We start from the raw sequence: 18,052 nt of genomic DNA, 5'->3' as shown, positions 1-18,052 counted from the left end.
GCTGGCCCCATGTCTCACCTGTTCCAGTGTTCTGGAGAGCAGCCTGGCACCTATGCTCACATAGGAAGCATAGCAGAGCTGGCCCTCCTTTCAAGTCGTGGGTGAGCCAGCTCCAAAGGCGTGAGAGTAGGAGAGCTGGCCCTGCTAGTCATCTGCCATGTGGTAGTGCGAACAAGTGAGAGATGCTTTCTCTCCCCCTACCCCCTGCGCTGTGACAGGTGGGAGAGCTGGCCATCCTTGTCCCTCACTGGCTGCAACGCTCAGGAGAGCAGGCCCTGCACCTCACCTGGGCAGCACAATAGAGCTGGCCCTGCTGAGCTCAGGTGAGGGTGGGCAAGCCGGATGTGGCATTGGATGAGTTGGCCGAGGCAGTGCTGGAGGGATCACCTGGTGGTTGAAGTGCAGAAGAACTGGAGGGCTGGCCCGCCCAGATACCACCCAGGCCCACCCCAACCAAAGCTGCAGGATCTCTGTGACACAGGGCAACAACAGGCTATCTGAGAGGAGTCCCAGTGAGGACCTAGTACTAACAGTGCAGCAGAAGCCAGAGGCCTTGAGCCAGATCAGGGACTCATTGCAATGCACGTTTGCAAGTAAAGCTGTGTGGACAGAAGGGTGTACTACGGAACACACTGGGACACACTACTGCTTCCACAACAAGATTTTTGGGGGGGCAGAGAGTGTGTACAAAGGGATGAGATGATGAGTGGGATTGAGGTGCATGATGGGAAAATTGCAAATAATCAATAAAAAGTTAAATATCACTGGGTGTAGTGGCACACACCAGTAATCCTAGCGCTTGGGAGGTGGAGCTCAGTGAGGTCAGCCTGGTCTGTGAATCTAGGACAGCCAAGGCTACACAGAGAAACCTTGTTTCAAACTCCTCCCCCCAAAAGTTAAATATAAAAAGATAATAAAAGAAGAATAATAAAGTTTTATACAAATCAAGTAATATATAGTAAATAGAAGCAAAGCTGGCTTCCCAGTGGGTTAGGAAGGACACAATGAACACAGAGTCTGAAACATACAGGAAAGCCTCCAAATCTTGATCTGAGAAATACACTCCTCAGCATTTAAACTTCCATTTTCTAGCCTCTCATTATTTTGCTCATTTTCCACTCTGATCAGTTGACCAGTTACCTGATAATTGAACCCCTTCAGGATCATGTCCCCTTTTAGTACCTCATTTAGTTGCAGAAAATAGGCCAATGAGGAGGTAGAATGTTCTAACTTCAGAGAATGAGAGTAGAAATAACACAGGAAAGACACGAATACTCCAGGGAGCTAAGCAGAAGCTGGAGGGCGTTTGCTCTGTCCACTCCATGCTGCTGTGGGGAGCCTCTTCAGGGCTCTGATGTTTCCATCCAGGGGCCCCAGAAAACCCGAGGAGGGAAGTGGGGGTGAAGGGCGCAGTGCAGTTCTGCCGTGGGGGTGAAGGGCCCAGTGCCGTTCTGCTGTGGGGGTGAAGGGCCCAGTGCCGTTCTGTTGTGAGGATGAAGGGCGCAGTGCAGCCCTGCTGTGGGGGTGGTCTGGCACCCCTGGGCAGCCTGCCCACCTGCTCTAGCCTAAAGGATTCCAGGGTATGAGCTGCTATGAGTCAAAGGTCCCCAGGAGGGAACAGAAATTAGGAAGTAGATCACAAGCATATCTGGGAGCTTGCATCTTTCTGAGTCACAGAGGCAGTTATGGGTCAGGGTTCTCCAGAGAACCACCAGGAGATACACAGAAATATTACCAGAGCAGGTTCATTATGGAAACTGGCCCATATGCTTATTGAGGCCAAGAAATAAAGCCAGCTGCCTGTGCGCTGCGTGGAAGGAAGCTGGCGGTGTTTTCCCAGCCTGAGACTCAGAACAGTCATGTTCAAGAAGACAGTCTCAGGTCACAGAAAGGGAAAACAGGCCCCTCTCTCACCACTTTGTTTTATAATGGCCTCTGTACTGAATGCCACTTGTGCACACTGGTGAGGTCAGGTCTTTCCTCAATTCAGACTCACTCCAGAAACAGCCCAGTAGACAGAAACAGGTACACTGATTTAACCCCCACCTGGGCATCCATCCCTCAGCCCAATGAAATCCACACTAAAACTAAGCCTCAGGAGCCGGTAAAAGAGCTGAGGAAAACTAAGGACCCTTTTCCAAGTCATTCCCTAGGGCACCTATGCAAATACTGAAAATTCCACGCAGTTTTTTGGGGTTTACTAGCTAGACAAAAACCTACTTACTACCAAGCACTCAGGAAGCAGAGTAGGCGGATCTCTGAGTTCGAGGCCCACTGGTCTACAGAGTGAGTTCCAGGACAGCCAGGGCTACACAGAGAAACCCTGTCTTGAAAAACAACAAACGACCAAAGCCAAACACAAACCAAAACAAACCCTAAAAACCTATTGATGGATGACCTCTTCAGGTTAAGAAACTGGACCCAGAGATCCACCATTTTGGACTTGTGTTACAGTACGCAGAAATCCTTGACTTGTTACATGGGCTATTTGCCTTTGGTCTGACTTTTGTTTCTTATTTGTCTTTTCCCATTGTATGCTTGGATTCTTTTAAGCGTTACCAAATGTGCCATGGATACAGACAAGGAACATTTCTCTCAATTGGCAGTGTTTTGTTTGCTTGTTTGCTCGGCTTTTTAAAAATATCAATGATGAAGCCGAAGATAAAGACTATGGAAGACAATTGTTGTGTGTCCTTAGCCAAAAAGCAACTTAGTCCCTATTACTTAACTCCAGTCATTTCTTTTCATCAAGTAATCAAATGTCCATCTTTTCCTGGATACAATTAAGAAACCTTTAGTTAAGAGTAAGGTTTCTGTCACCAAGTCTGTACTTTGACCAGTTATAATGCCCACAGTGTGACTATGAAAAGGCAGCTCTGAGAGAGAAAAGGAGCGTGCTCCTGGGTGGGGCATGGGACTACAGGGTGGGGTGGGGATTTCCACTAAATTCATGCTAATACAGCACTGCCTTCCATTGCAAAGTTATCAGCCACTCATGGAGGTAGCAAGGACTCTTGACTTGAACATCAGACACTACACAGATGCTGCAGATCTCATCTCAGTTGCCACCCGTGCCATAGACTATGGAGTCCACCCACTGTCACTGTGAAACGTGGGCAGTTATTAATCATACTGTCAGCCCATCACATAAAAGATCAAAAAGAAGCATGAAGCATGCATGCCACCCCGTCATATTATGTGCAAATGTTTTTCAATATCAAAAGTTGTATTTAATATTAATTGGTTTCACTGGAAATTCTCTGTGCTTAAAAACATTACTCTGTGGTGTGGTCCAGGGACCTTGCTACTCTACCAAAGGGGTCCTGAGGCACAAGCAGGGTTGCAGTGCCCTGACAGACAGGGAACACAGAGCATCCAGCATCCATGTATGTATGTGGTAGATGATGGCAGGGGCAGAAGTGTAACCACACACCTCATCACAATCAGCCATGCAACTGAGGCCCCATGGTCCCCTAATTAGTGATATTTGGTTAATCAGCCTTAGCAGAGGGAAGCATTGTCCCTGATTGCTCCGCTGTTTCCACAGCTTCTAATGGATGTGAGGGAGAGGGAGCCAAGGGCCCGGGCTGATTGCCCTCTGGGTGCTTGGTGGCATAAAACAGTGGAGACAGCTCCGGCTCCTCCCCGATCCCCAAGCCTGCTGATGTTTTGACTGAGGCATCACACCCTTGCATGCAAATAAATCCCTTTCTGTTTCTGTATATGAAACTGTATGTTAAATTGTCTTTAAATTTTGGCATTTGTTAGAGTCTGCACTTAAAAATAGAAATGAAAGGCTAATTACGTAGCGGAGAGAATGAAAATAAAGTAACTGAGTTTTTTAAAAACAAGAAGATCCACTTTATGATGGACAGCAGGCTCCACGTGATGGAACCTTCTGAGATGTGGCTTGTGGCACAGCAGCCTACCACCTGTATCACGGGGACCAAGGCTGTCGGTTACATAAAAGCAATCACATGGAAGGAAAGTGATGGTCAGCCCTGTCTCATGAGAGGTCCTCCAGGGACCCCAAAGCACAGTGGCTGGTGTGGCCTCAGGACAGACAGCATACAGGACTCCAAGCCAGTTTGTCCACTTAGATCCCAGCAGCAGTGAAGGCGTGGGGCACAGTGAAGGTGGGAGGCACAGCAGCACTATTTAGATCGCCTCCCACCCTTGATTGTCTCAGGGGGTGATCTCAACTAGTGTGACTCGGAGGGCAGGTTAACAACTGTGCACTTCCCCTCCGTAGACTCTGAAGCGTGACACGGTCTGTATACAGCAACACAGAAAGACTTTTCATACACCCAGAAGGTGAAAAATAAATCACAGAACAATGTGCATAGTGTGATTCTGTTTCCACGTCAGAAAAGGTTGAGGCACATAAACGTAATCTGAATTACAGTGACCCTAGGTCAAGAACTTGCAAAGGAGTCACGGTTGATTCTACATAAAGCAACCTATTCACGCATTGCTTGCATAATGTAGAAAGTTCATAATAATAATAAGAAGACCCAGATCTGTTGTAGCTTAATCCTTCAAGAGAGTAGAGTAAGGAGAGAGAGAGAGAGAGAGAGAGAGAGAGAGAGAGAGAGAGAGAGAGAGAGAGAGAGAGAGAGAGAGAGAGAGAGAGAGAGAGAGAGAGAGACAGACAGACAGGAAGAGAGAGAGACACACAGAGAGAAATGTCATGTGTCTATATAACCATATCTTTTACTTCCAGGTAAAACACAGGTTCCTCCATTTCGTTCACTACACAGCAGAAGCATCTAGAACAGCCTGGTACAGAATAGGCATGGAGTATGAATTTGTCAAAATAAATTTCATCTATCCTAGAAAACTGAATCCTGCTAAGACCCATGAGAAGTGGGCACAGGTTCATCTGACTTGCACCTCTGCCACTCCCCTGCCTCATGTCCAGCAGTCAATAACCCTCCACCTCCCTCCCACACACACTGACCTCCAGGAACTTAGAACTAAGCTTCCAGGAAGGTGAACTTGACAGTGTTGCAGGGCTGAGATAAGGCCCTTTGCTGGACAGAGCCCTAATCCTGGCTTTGGGTTTAAATCATGCCTCTGAGGCTTTGCTTATCAGAGTCTGTCTTGTACCAGAATTTTATTCACATGTTTGTGTCTGCCTGGCCTAAGAAAAATGGACATCAACCCTCTTGGACTGTGTAAGCAACAGAAAGACAAATGGTTCCATTCCTTACCTGGAGCCCAGCACACCATCACATCTGCTCAATGCCCTCCTTTCTCAAATGTATTTATTCTTCATGGAAGTAGAAGCTGCCAAGCCAGGAGAATCTGGTATTTACTGGGTAGTGACAACTTTTTCCTGGACTTTAGCCCATCCCTCTGCACCCAGTTTAAGGTGAAGGCTACCGAGCCAGAAGAAAGTCTGGGCTTGTTTGTTTTGTCTTGTTTTGTTTTCTCCTGGTCTGTTCAGGTAATAAAGGAAGCACAGCATCCCCCTCATCAGCATCTCTGACTCACATTCCCCATGGTGATGTCTACTCCTCAATACCTGGCCACTGAGTGACTCCGCCTCCTCTCTAGCCTCCGAGGCCATTTCTACTGAAGCCCAACCCTTTTCTACCATGGAGACTTTGCACCCAAGTGGCTAACTCTGCACTTATGCCTAACAAACCCCAGCTCTCTGCACACACCCTCTCCTCCAGTTGGTTCCAATCATCTCTGGAGTCAATTCTAGCTTCACACTGACACCCTTTGGTTCCAACAGAAATGATCCCAAAAATTCAACCTTAAAACACCAGGGACCATTTAGACCTTGAAATTAATATGTGGTTGCCATGTAAAAGACGTATAAAAATCATCGGGGAAATCACACAAGTCGGAACAAGAAGCTTCTGCTTCCACTGAAGTATTTCATTGTAAGTTGCGAGCATCTGTTCTGCAGATCTATAGTCTTAGGAAACACCTTCTGGGCTGGGTCTTGTTTAAAACTGACTTTTAGAAGCTTTAGAAGGGGAAGCGAGAGGGCAGACTATGTACTGACTAGTCAGGAGCTGGAGGACAAGCCACTACAGAGCGCAGGGATTTTTCTACTGACAAATGTGTAAGTTTCCCATTAGATAAAGCCTAGGAACGGCCTTAGTCCATTCGGGGCAGTTTTGTTACCAATCAAATCGAACAGTCTTAAGTTTCAGAGTCCCCTGAGTGTTGGAATGGCAGAGAGAGTTCTGTGCATGTAGGTGATTAAAAAAAAAAAACAAAAAAACAAAAAAACAAAAAAACCCAACCCAGTCCCGACTACACACAAATCCAGTGAAAGAAAACTGTGTGCTTGTTTTCCAGAAACTTTGCCAAGATGCTGCAATGGAGGGGGGGGGGGTTCTATAGGAGAGAGTATCTTGTGTTGGTTACTCAAGAGTATTTAAGAAGTAAAACAAAACTTGCACACATAAAAGCACTTCCCTGAAACTTGGGCAAACGTATAAAGTAGTGGTGGTTCTCCTGCTTAAACAGCGCCACTGGTCACACTGGAGGGGACTCTCACGGGCTCCTGACTGCTCACGGGCATCATATATAATATATGAGAGGCAGAGCACACTGGGCCTGTGCATCCGAGTTTGCAGAGTGTGTCTCAAGCCTTATGGTCCATAAGACTCATCTGGTGACTTTGTAAAGACCTGTTAGATTTGCCTGGGGCAGAGATGCTCCATTTACAGGATGCTTTGGTCATTTTCAGGGCCACACTTTTTTTTTTTTAAAGAGTAAGGCCACAGTGGGAAGTGCAGGAGGAGGTCTAGAAAAGAAGAGAGTCCATCACATTTAGGCTATGATGCCTTAGGAAACAGCACTTCCTTGCTCAGAGCCAAGAAAACAGATTCAGCAAAAAGGGAAATAACTATTGGATCTGCTTTGCACCGCTGGTATGAGCAGGTGACTTGGCAGCACTGACATTGGCTAGCTATAGACCCTGAATTATCTGTGGCAGGCTGAAAAAAGCCCCCTCTGAGGTGTCACATGCTAACTGCCAGTACTTATAAGTACCTCATCTTCCATAGCAAAGGGGGCTTTGTAGACAAAGAGATTACTCTAGGTTATCAGGCAGGCCCAGTGTAATCACACAGGTCTGTGTCAGAGTAAGGAAGAGAGGGAGGGAAGGAGGGAGAGAGAGAGGGAGGGAAGGAGGAAAGAGATTGAGAGGGAGTCAGATTGAGATGGAGAATCCCAGAGGCTGGAGCAGAGGACAGAGAAAAGACACGAGACTACAGGCACAATAAGCCAAGAAATGCACACAGCCTCTACATGGGAGAGGCTTCAGAGGAGCAGAGCCCAGCAGACTCATATTGCCTGCTGAGCCTCCAGATCTGTCAGAGTGAGTGTGCATTGTTTTAGCAGCTACAGAAGACGAGTGATGTGAACGCAGGCTTGCCTCCCTGTGCCGAACAGAAGCTCTGGAGGCTGATGCTCACTAGAAACTCCAGCATGCCACAGTTGCTCAGGCAGAGGTGACACACAAGAACTCCTCCAAGACATTTTACACCAAGGGAAGAATCGATCTGTGTTGTCCACTTCACGGAATTAAAGCAGTCCAAATACACGGGGATGGACACGTGTGTCGGAAAAGAACAGGAGGCTCATGGAATTTCTTGTTCCATAATTATCATCACATTCTGATTGGCCATCCACACGGAACTGCTGGACTCTAACAATGCTCCTGGGGACACTCTCAGTGGGTCGATGACTCAATGTCAGCAGAGGCTACAAAAGCCACCCTGGGCTTAAGAGCTAAAGAACTGAAAATCAATTGCCTCGATAACATGTACAAGATCTTAATTTGCCACTTTTAATGTGGCTAATCTCACAGGGAAGTTTTATTAGAAAATAAAAATACACTTAAAACTCATACAGGTACTTGTAAAATGAAACCATGTTTGCCCAAAATCAAGCTGGAGCCTTGGCACCAATGACTCCTCCATCACCTATGTATGCATCTGTTTCCCCTGGCGACTCTCAGCTCTGTTCTACCCACAGTGGCCAGTGCTGTAACCGGCACTTACTCTGAATTCAATGAATATTTGTGGATGAATGAATATTACGATGGATAGTTACAATGAAAAAGGGTATTATTACTTTCATTAAAAAATTCATTATTTGGAAAGTTCTTTTATTTTGAGTTAATATCTACTTGACCCAAGATACTATTCATGGTAGAATTAAAAGCAAGCTTCCTGATTTTATTTGCTTATTAATATATGCATTTGGTCATTAACAATGTGCTAAGCAGTCAAAGCAAATAATTGCTTTTCTAGTCAGCCCTGGTGGATACGCTAAATGAAGGGAGCAATTTATTGCATATTAAAAATTTGTAACTAGCTTTAAAGTGTTCTGTTTAACCTCATACAAAATATTAAAAAACAGTTAAAGTCCTCTATCTGGCTCACCTTAAACCCCTCAAAAGAGCCCAAATCTTCAGAGGAGATTATGAATTTTGATCCAGTCACATTGAATATAAAGTGCATGTTCAGAAGTTTGCATCTTCAAGGTTTTCTGACAAATACTTAGGACTGGAGTGGTGGCTCAGAGGTTAAGAGCACTGTCTGCTCTTCCAAAGGTCCTGAGTTCAATTCCCAGCAACCACATGGTAGCTCACAACCATCTATATTAGATCTGATGCCCTCTTCTGGTGTGTAGGCGTACATGCAGGCAAAACATTGTATACATAATAAATCTTTTTTAAAAAGTGTATCTTTTCATTTATTTGTGTTCAGTATATTCTATTTAAGAATCAACATAATTGCAAGAAACACTTGCATTTACATCTGATTTTGAAATGTTACCGAATATATTAACATAATTCAGAACAAGTTGGTAAACATCCACAAGAACGTGTTATATAATTCCAGGAAACCTCATGATATCCTAAAGGCAGTGGACAGAAAAATGCTAATTTTGTAGTCTATGTTCAAGGGCGAATAGAAGCAGACCTTTGCCCACTATATGATCCAGAGCAACAGGACCAAGCTGATGGCACCTGGGGCCATATTGTCCTGAAGACACCAGCTAACTGCAAAGTATGCCACTGGGAAACAGCAATAGCGTGCTGGGTCAGTGAGCCCATCACCTTAGTTTGCCTTACGATGTCAGGAGCTAAATCCTATAGCTATGTCCACATTAAATCACCTTAACACCTTGGCCATAAGTCGTCACAAAAGGCCGAGTTTATGAGTGACCAGTATTTACCTTCACTACAAAACTACCAAAGGATTATTTTCCCAAATAAATTTCCATATACAGCTGCCCAGATGTTCACCTCTGTTGTACAAGCAGGGAGCTGCTGTCTGTATGCCATGTATCTGGATCCAGGGTCTCCCAAAGTTGTAACTTGGCCCTGGTCTCTCCATGGCTCAGGTCTGCTTTCTTACTACTGTGTAGCCCTAGGATGTGAAGCAGGTTTACATTCATTCTGGCTGTTTCAGTAGGTTCTTGGCTCTTGAGGGGTTTCTCCACTCATCTACTCCAGCACAAGCAGGCAGGGAGCTGGTGCCCAGGCTCCTGGCTTCTAACTGAGGCCACTGTCTCCTGTTCCCTCTTCCCATCACGTTTTAGAGGCCTAATCCAGGACAGATGTTTCTATAGGTGATATCCACAGGCCCTACCTGGGGGAGTCACCAGTGCAGTCATGGCCACATGAATGACTTGTCTAAGACACCAGTGAACAGAGACGAGGACACTCCTGAGAGCTCTCCCTGCCTGCTGTTCTCTGTGGATGTTACAGAAAACCGTTCCAGCTGCTCCTTCCCGTGCTTACATCTTCATTATGGGTTTAGTTACAGACACACAGGAGTTGGCTAGGGATAACTGAAATGTACCCAGGCTTTTGCAAAGTGTTTCAGCTTCTAGAGCTTACAAGTAAAGTTAGACAAATGCAAATACCCCCAGGCACTGCTTATGTTTTCTACACTGGTCTTCAAGTCATGTCTGTTATACTAAGCAAAGGCAGGAGCAGGGAGGGGGAAAGGCCATGGAAGCTAACTTTGCTTCTCTGGTGAAAAGGACCATTTCTACATGCTTACACTTGATCACTGGGCTGTGGGCCTGTCTGAAACAGAAGGGTACTAAATAAGGGTGTTAAGGAGAAGGGAGAGAGTTCCAGAAGGATCTGATACTTGTATATACAAGCACATCTTCCTGATGCTTCTCCTCCCTTGCTCCTTTCCTCATCCCTCCCACCCTTGTCTTCTCCTCCTGTAAGAAAAACAATAGAAAAGATGAGAACACATGGTAAGAGAGCAGTGGGCCACATGAACACAGGTGCTCAGGGCCAGCATCTTGGTTTTCTTTAGGGCCATCAGTCTACTCTTTAGACCACATGGCTGGAGTGGAGCTAATCTCACAACTCAGCTTTGGGCCCATATATGTCGGGTAAATGTGGTCTGTGGCTCTGGCTGGGCCATCCAGAATAGTTCACTTTGTTTCTGTTGTAATTTCTGTAAGACACATAAAAATCCCTAGGTTTATATACTATCTAGAGAGCCTGGATGCAAATGAAGTCAGCTAAGAGGAAAGCACATCTGGGTGATAAGAGAGACTGAGTTCAGATAACCACTTCTGAGTCCCTGGATCCAGCTATACCTAAAGCAACACCAAACACGGGAAGATAAAAGTGTAACAAGCAGAAAGAATATGGTCAGGGAGATGGCCCAGTGATTAAGAGCACCTGCTGCTCTTGCAGAGGACCTAGGTTCAATTCCTAGCGCCCATGTGGTGGCTCACAAAAGTCTGGAGCTCCATTTGCAGAGAATCTGATGCCCCTTCTGGTTTGTACAGGTACTGTACACACATGGTGGACATACATACATGAATGCAAAACAACCATACACATAAAATAAAAATTTAAAAAGGAAGGGACCAGATTGTAGTTCCAGACGACGTTTGGGTGTCACGTTTGTCCTTGGAAATGCAGTAAGGTGACGTAGGCAGTGTGTTTTCCTACTAAGCTTGGATCTCATCAGAATTGTAACTCAGCCTAATTACTGTAATTAACCTCATAAATTCTACATAAAAAGTGAATATGCATTTTCTGACATTCAACAATAACATGACAACCACCTTGAAGAGTATTACAATACCAGAGATGTCTTTGGAGCGAAACCTATTTTTTTCCTGGCAGGTCAGGATTAGCTGTGGAAGAAAAGGTCCCCCGTGACACCCCAGGCTTACCTGGCATGGCGTGGATGAGGTCACCACAGAGAACAAAGAATTTGGGTTTGGGGTTCAGCTTGTTGATGGCCTCAACAGCTTGCTCAGTGAGACGGATCTCCTGGTCCCACTCATCTCCGCCTTTGTCACAATCCCCAGTGGACCAGGCCTTCATCAGCCCAAACTGCGGGTCTGCACCTTGGATGAAGTAGAATGGGCCTTTCCATTCCCTTTCCTTTTCTAAGGAAAAAAAAAAAAAAAAAAAAAAAAAGAGGGAATTATGTGATACAAAATCTGCCAGTGAAAGCATCCAGATTACCATGCAAATGGAAACAATACTTTCCTTAAATTAAGTAGGTCATTTTGATAAGTTGCCGTCCAAACATACATTTTTCCTGCCACTGTCTAGAGGATTTTTATTTATACTAATTATGCTGGGGACCTGGTGATTCCCAAAGGCCAATGGAAACCATGTGGGTTGCTATAGCCATGTACTCAAGCTGTTTGCTTAAAAGCTAAACATGCAAAATGACAGAGACTACAACAGAGCACAGTGCAGAAGATGTTACCTCTCAGCAATAGTGCTCTGACCACAATGAAGCACAGTGCAGAAGATGATACCGCTCAGCAATAGTGCTCTAATTGGAATTAAAAACACCCAAACTAATGCTGCAGAGCTATATTTAAGTTACGAGGTAGAGTGCTTATGGATTTTTTCTTCCAGACTTAGTGGCACCATTTGTGTTGTTTAGGGGGAATGCAAGAGAATTTTAATTATAAAACTTGGCATTCAAAGCCCTGGCTATCTGGTGGGAGATGTGATGCCAGAAATAAAGTCTTGAAATGAGTACATCGATGTGAAAGGAAAAAAAATGCTAAAAATTCAAAGACAATGTGAAATGGGTATCAGCACGCCGTGACATTGAACGTGGGAGATTTTTTTCCTAGTTTAACTGAGGTAGAACTGACAAAACACACACACACACACACACACACACAATGCACATGTACACGGGTACACAAGGATTCAAACTACAATGTCTTGTTATACATACAAAAGGTGAAATAACTACCACAATCAAACAAACTAACAGACCTATCACCCCAACCTTTATGAGGGGTTAGCGAGAAATCAGTATTGACTGCTGGCAAATTTCAGGACTATCGCACATTAGTATAAAAGTGATCAAACTTACAGAAGAAAGGACATCTGCCTGTTAGCTTCCTAGTCCAAGCACAACGAAGCTGAGCTCACTGTGAATAGGGCGTGGCTGAGACTCTGCTGTGCATCTTGTTGAACAGGACAGAGAACAAACTCTACTGAAGTATTCGACTCATTCATTCAGCCCTTACTGGTGGTGATAAAAAGACTAAGGTGGTTCCCACAGATACAGAGCAAAAATATTCACTCCTTTGTAACCTGCAAGTATGGACGGCACCTGCTTCCAACATAGAGAATACAATTAACAGTATATCCATCCCTTCAGATAAAGGCTGAAAGAAGATGATGATCTTCTTCCTCCCTCTCCTTTCTTTGCTCCATAGCCTAAAGCTGCCATATCAAGCTGGGCACGGTGATGCATGCCTTTAATCCCAGTGCTCAGGTAAAGGCCAGGCCAGCCAGGGGCTACAGAGAGAGACTTTGTCTCAGAAGAAAACAAAACCAAAGCTGTCATATTGTAAACTGCCCTGTGGAGTAGCCAATACAATAAGGAATAGAAAGAACCGTATGCCAACATCCCACAGAGAGAACTCCATCCTGCCCACAGCCGACCCCAGCAATGTTTCTCCGTGACAACGCGAGCTTGCTGCTTCTTACTGCTGAGTTTCAGGGAGACTTGTTGGTGGCAACAGATAACTATAAACCAGGCTGGAGAGACGAAGGCCAAGGAGAGAGACTCTTCCTAAAGAGCTGAATACATCTCCTAAACAAACAAAAACTCCACCAGATTCTGATTCATGTTTTTAAAGTTAACTATCAGTAACATTTTCCTTACTATTTCAATAGTAACCTCTGTATGCCACTAATCGCTTTTAGCTATGTTCCAATTTCTGAGACCCTCTACAGAGCTATTTAAAACATATAAATTAATCAGAAGCAGATCCAGGAGGTGATTAGCACTCAAGGTCACAAAATAAATCAACCTGCTATGACACAGTTCAGAAATAGTTTGCTGCAGCAAACATTTTAACAAGTGGTTTCCCATGACAAATAGTCAAACGCCTCAAAAAGTCAATATTCCTTGGGGCTATTAAAATAAATCTTTTATTACACATTTACTTAGTAAAAACTTAAGAGTATCAATTTTATGATGATGAAGCACAAAACAACAGATTTAACTTGTTGACATAAAAACAGAGCTTTCGCCTCAAAGGGGGAGAAAAGAGTTTATTCCAGAGCCAAATATGAGATGATGGCCCAGGAACACAGATTTGGTTACTCATTTTCTGACATGGAAACATTTTCATGAAGCTTTTAAACAACATAACAAAGAAAATCACAAATCCAGACATTCTTCAAATATGTTCATGGAAACGTCAGGTAGACAGCCACAGAACAGCTCAGTTATGGTGCTCAGGTAGTGTGAGGGCATTCTAACCCTTTTCACTGCTTGAAGCAATCACTGTGCTTGTACATTCCTAATGATTTAACTGATGGCCACAAAGACATTAGGCCACATATACAAGAGGGCAACAAATGGCTTCTAAGTGGGCTAAAGATGGCCCAAGATAATGTGACTCTGGACTTGCAAATTTCAACCTTTCCACATCATTGAATTCCTAATCAGTTAATCAACCTTTGTAGTCAAAGCTTCTTTCCATAAATTCTCATTCACAGATCTAAAATGAATGACAGTTCTACACGCTCAACTGTCAACCTACGGTTGGCTCAAGGATCTGAGCTTGCAAAGCATTTCTATGATTTTGTTCTGAGGCTTTATTATCACCTTAATTCAAACGCTGAATAGCACAACACCACGGTGACAATGCCTGCACACCCCACACCTGGGCACGGAAAAGGAAGGAGCTGAAATTGGAGTCCAGCCTGGGCTACATGTGAGAATCAATATTTAAAAAGAAGCTGGCAAGTGAATAGCCCAGCAGATAAGGGCCCTTGCCACATAAGCCTGATAACATGAATTCAGTACCCCATCCCAAAGGAGAAGGGAAGAATAGACTACCAAAGTTGTCCTCTAACCTCCAGTTAGATTTGATACAGGTGCCTGTTTGTGTGAGTGCACACACACACACACACACACACACACACACACACAGACAGACACAGAGAGAGAGAGAGAAAGAGAGAGAGAGGCAGAGACAGAGAAACACAGAGACAGATAAACAGACAGACACACACACACACACACACACACACACACACACACAGAGAGAGAGAGAGAGAGAGAGAGAGAGAGAGAGAGAGAGAGAGAGAGAGAGAGAGAGAGAGAGAGAGAGAGAGAGAGAGAACAGGCTGAAAGATGTGAGGCTATACAAACTCTGTCCTGATAGGGCACATCTCCTTTATCCCTCAAAGGACAATGTTTTGCAGGAAGAAACTGAATTCCAAAGCCCAGACTTAGCCTCGGACACCTTCAGGGCAACCTACGTAGCATCCTTTTTAGGCCAAAGCTACTATCTGCTACCCACCCTAGGAAAGTCAGGCTTCTCAAGATCCTCTGCAAGGACTGTCATAGCAGTTCAAGCCACAAAGGATCTACAATCAGAGCTTCTGCCGTTACTGAAAAGCACACATGTAGGGACCCTGTTTCCTCTCTAACTTTTTCTAAAGAGACTGTCTTAAAGACTTCGAGGGTCAATGCCTGCTGATTCTATTTAAGGAGAATTGCCTGGAAATGGAGGCTTGAGGAAGGACAAAAGGAGAAGTTAGCAATAGTGAATGCTGTGCAAGATAAAGAGGGATCTTGCTGGGCTCCCTGTGATGAGCTGGGGGCAGCAACATCAGCAGGCAGAGGGTAAGACACATAGGGGAAAGTCAACTGAATCCCTCACTGATCTGCGTGCCACTGACATCTGAGGATTGCTGGCCTGCAGCTAGGAATGTGGTTGGCAGGAGACTCCGGAGTAGATACTAAGAGATTCAGTTTTTCAAAACTGAAACACTACTCTGAGAAGGATTTTTTTGTTTAATGTTATATTTTGGGGCCTTATGTTCTTCTGGTTTTTTTTTTGTTTTGTTTTGTTTTGTTTTGTTTTGTTTTTTTTGTTTGTTTGTTTTTTGTCCCTGAATTTATTTAGCTTAGGGATTTGTTCCTAAACATTTCTCAGTATTGTCCATGACCATCTAATTATCACAGTTGAAACTGATTCTTGAAATTAACCTGTTTCAGGCTTGAACAGGATTGCATAAATTCAGCCATAGGTCAAGAGGTGGAAGAAATACTCACTTGACAGGGAGTGAACATAGGAGAAAAACCACAGAGAGGAAGAGAAAGTCAGGAGAACAGATAGACTCACAGGAAGTAGACGAGAGAGACATTGAGTTTGAGAGAGCATCCTTCTGGGGTGTCAGCTGGGTGCTTTCTCTGCCTCTCTGAGGTAGCAGGCTTTCACCTCAGCATCTAGCTCCTAAGTATTAGTAAAATCAAATTGACATTTTGTTAGAAACAATATTTGGTGCTCCTATAGAGTGGCACAACCACATGCAGAGGGAAATAATGCCAGCTGTGAACAAACTGAGAAGCCATCATATTTGGTAAGTTATCTGGGAAGTCCTCAATGAGAGAGTTAAAAATGGGAAATACCATAATACAAGGCATTAGGACCCTGTATAGCACCACCTTTGATGGCTTGAAAATAGAAGCAGAAAATGAAAGTATAAATGACTTAACTGAGATTGACATAATGTTGATTAAAATTACTATCAGTCTAGTAATTAATATTTTATCCTTAAAAGCCATAGTTTTTTGTGTCAAATATGAAAAGTGGATTGATAAGATGCCAGCCTTTGAAAGACTTATAAATAAAAATAAGAAAAATAATCAGATATAGGGGGATAGATATAAGAACCTACTATGCCACTGCATGATGAAACTGAAGAGAGGTGGCCCAAGGTAGTTAGAAAACCAACCATAGTTTATCCAGGAACACAAGACCTACCAGGAGACGATAGGTACCCCTACAATTACAGAGAAGTTAAATAGACTCCTATGGACGTATTACATTTGAAGAGTTTAAGGAAGTGATCATTTCCTATGGTATGCATTCACCCTTTGTGAAACAGATATTAAATTCAACAGCACCTCAGAATGGAATTATCCCCCAAGGCTGAAAAGATGTAGCAACAGCAATATTGGAAGCTGGTCCTCAGTTACAATGGTGAACATGGTGGAAAAATGAAATAAGGCTAGAAGTATTAATATTTTCCAGGATCAGTTACTAGCTGAAGGTTAATATGCTGGGTTGCAGAGGCAGCTTGAATTTGATAATCACACCCTGGCACTATGTTGTCTAGCAGCTTTAAATGTTTGGGACAAGGTTGAAGAATCAGGAAAGAGTCTGAGTTATTTACTAAAATTATACAAGGCCCAAAAGAAGCCTTTGTTGATTTTTTTTTTTTCCCTCAAAGATTGACTTCAGCTGTAAATAGAACAGTTATCAGATTTAGAAATCAGGAAAACACTAATTGACTCTTTGGCTTTTGAAAATGCTAATTCATAATGCAAACGAGTGATTAGACCTTTAAAGGCAGTATCAGCATGGATAGAGGAATGAACTAGAGAGGGAGATGCAGCTGATATTGGAGCTCACGTTTATGATGCTAATGTGATAAAAGAAGTAATTTTTAAAAGTCTTTAAAAATTCAAAATGGGAGCTGGAGAGATGGTTCAGAGGTTAAGAGCAGTGGCTGCTCTTGCAGAGATCCTGAGTTCAAATCCCAGCAACCATATGGTGGCTCATAACCATCTTTAATGAGAGCTGGTGCCCTCTTCTGGCAAGGAAACATACATGCAGGCAGAACACTATATGTCTAATAAATAAAATAAATCTTAAAAAAAAAATCAAAATGGCAGATATTTTAATTGTGGTAAGCAAGACCATTTGAAAAGGGGTTGTAGGTAAGGTGTTCCTAGAAACAATGTTTTTTCTATAAATACTCCAAAAAGGAAGGTCCCGGCCTTTTGGAGTATGCAGAAAGTGTGGCAAAGGCTGGCAATGAACTAATGACTCCAGATCAACAAGGGATAGGCAAAGTAACCCTTTGCTATCAGGAAACGCTCTAAGTATGGGGTCTCCCACAGGCCCCAATATCAAATTTGATTCAATCGCTCCCTGTCAGTGTTGGAGAAACTCATCCACAGAGCAATCAAAAGATCTAATGCCTGTTGTTTAAAACAACACTACTTTGGGTGTAATCAAGGACAGACCAGCTTCAGTAGATAAAACAAAAAATTCAGAAGAGACGACAAACAAGCATTTTGGCAAAATGCTAAGAATGATCAGAGACCAAAGCTAAAAATACAAATGAATGCCATTGAAACTGAAGGTTTAGTAGACATAAGGGTAGCTGTAACAATAATTTCACCAAAATCTTGGGGTCCAGATTAGCCTCCTTAGTAGGTAAATATTCAGCTTCTAGGGATTAGAACTTTATATCAGATAAAACAAAGTGCAAGATGGGTCTAGTGTATAGGGCCAGAAGGACAAATAAGAAAAGTAAAGCCATGTGTGTCTAACATAGCCATGAATTTAGGGGATATGATTTTGTGATTTGTTGCAGCAATGGAAAATATATCAACATTCCTCTAATCTCAGAAACAAACCATAAAATAAAGAATGCTTCTGAGAAAACTATTAAAAGGTATTATCAAGAACAGACACAGACCATGCAAGTTGTATATAAACAGGACACACCATCTGC

General features: G+C 43.6%; 1 protein-coding gene across 1 annotated transcript in view; it reads right to left on the bottom strand.

The window, feature by feature from the left end:
- Nucleotides 1-18,052, bottom strand: part of Cpped1 (calcineurin like phosphoesterase domain containing 1) — a 125,730-nt gene that overhangs the window by 86,331 nt on the left and 21,347 nt on the right. The window contains exon 2 of the mRNA XM_051167344.1: nucleotides 11,194-11,412. Within this exon, the coding sequence (XP_051023301.1) occupies nucleotides 11,194-11,412 (219 nt within the window). The remainder of the gene's footprint in view (nucleotides 1-11,193; nucleotides 11,413-18,052) is intronic.

This window comes from Acomys russatus, chromosome 25 (assembly GCF_903995435.1).
Source record: "Acomys russatus chromosome 25, mAcoRus1.1, whole genome shotgun sequence".
NCBI classification, from domain to species: Eukaryota; Metazoa; Chordata; class Mammalia; order Rodentia; family Muridae; genus Acomys; species Acomys russatus.
This window is presented reverse-complemented; position numbering and strand designations above follow the sequence as displayed.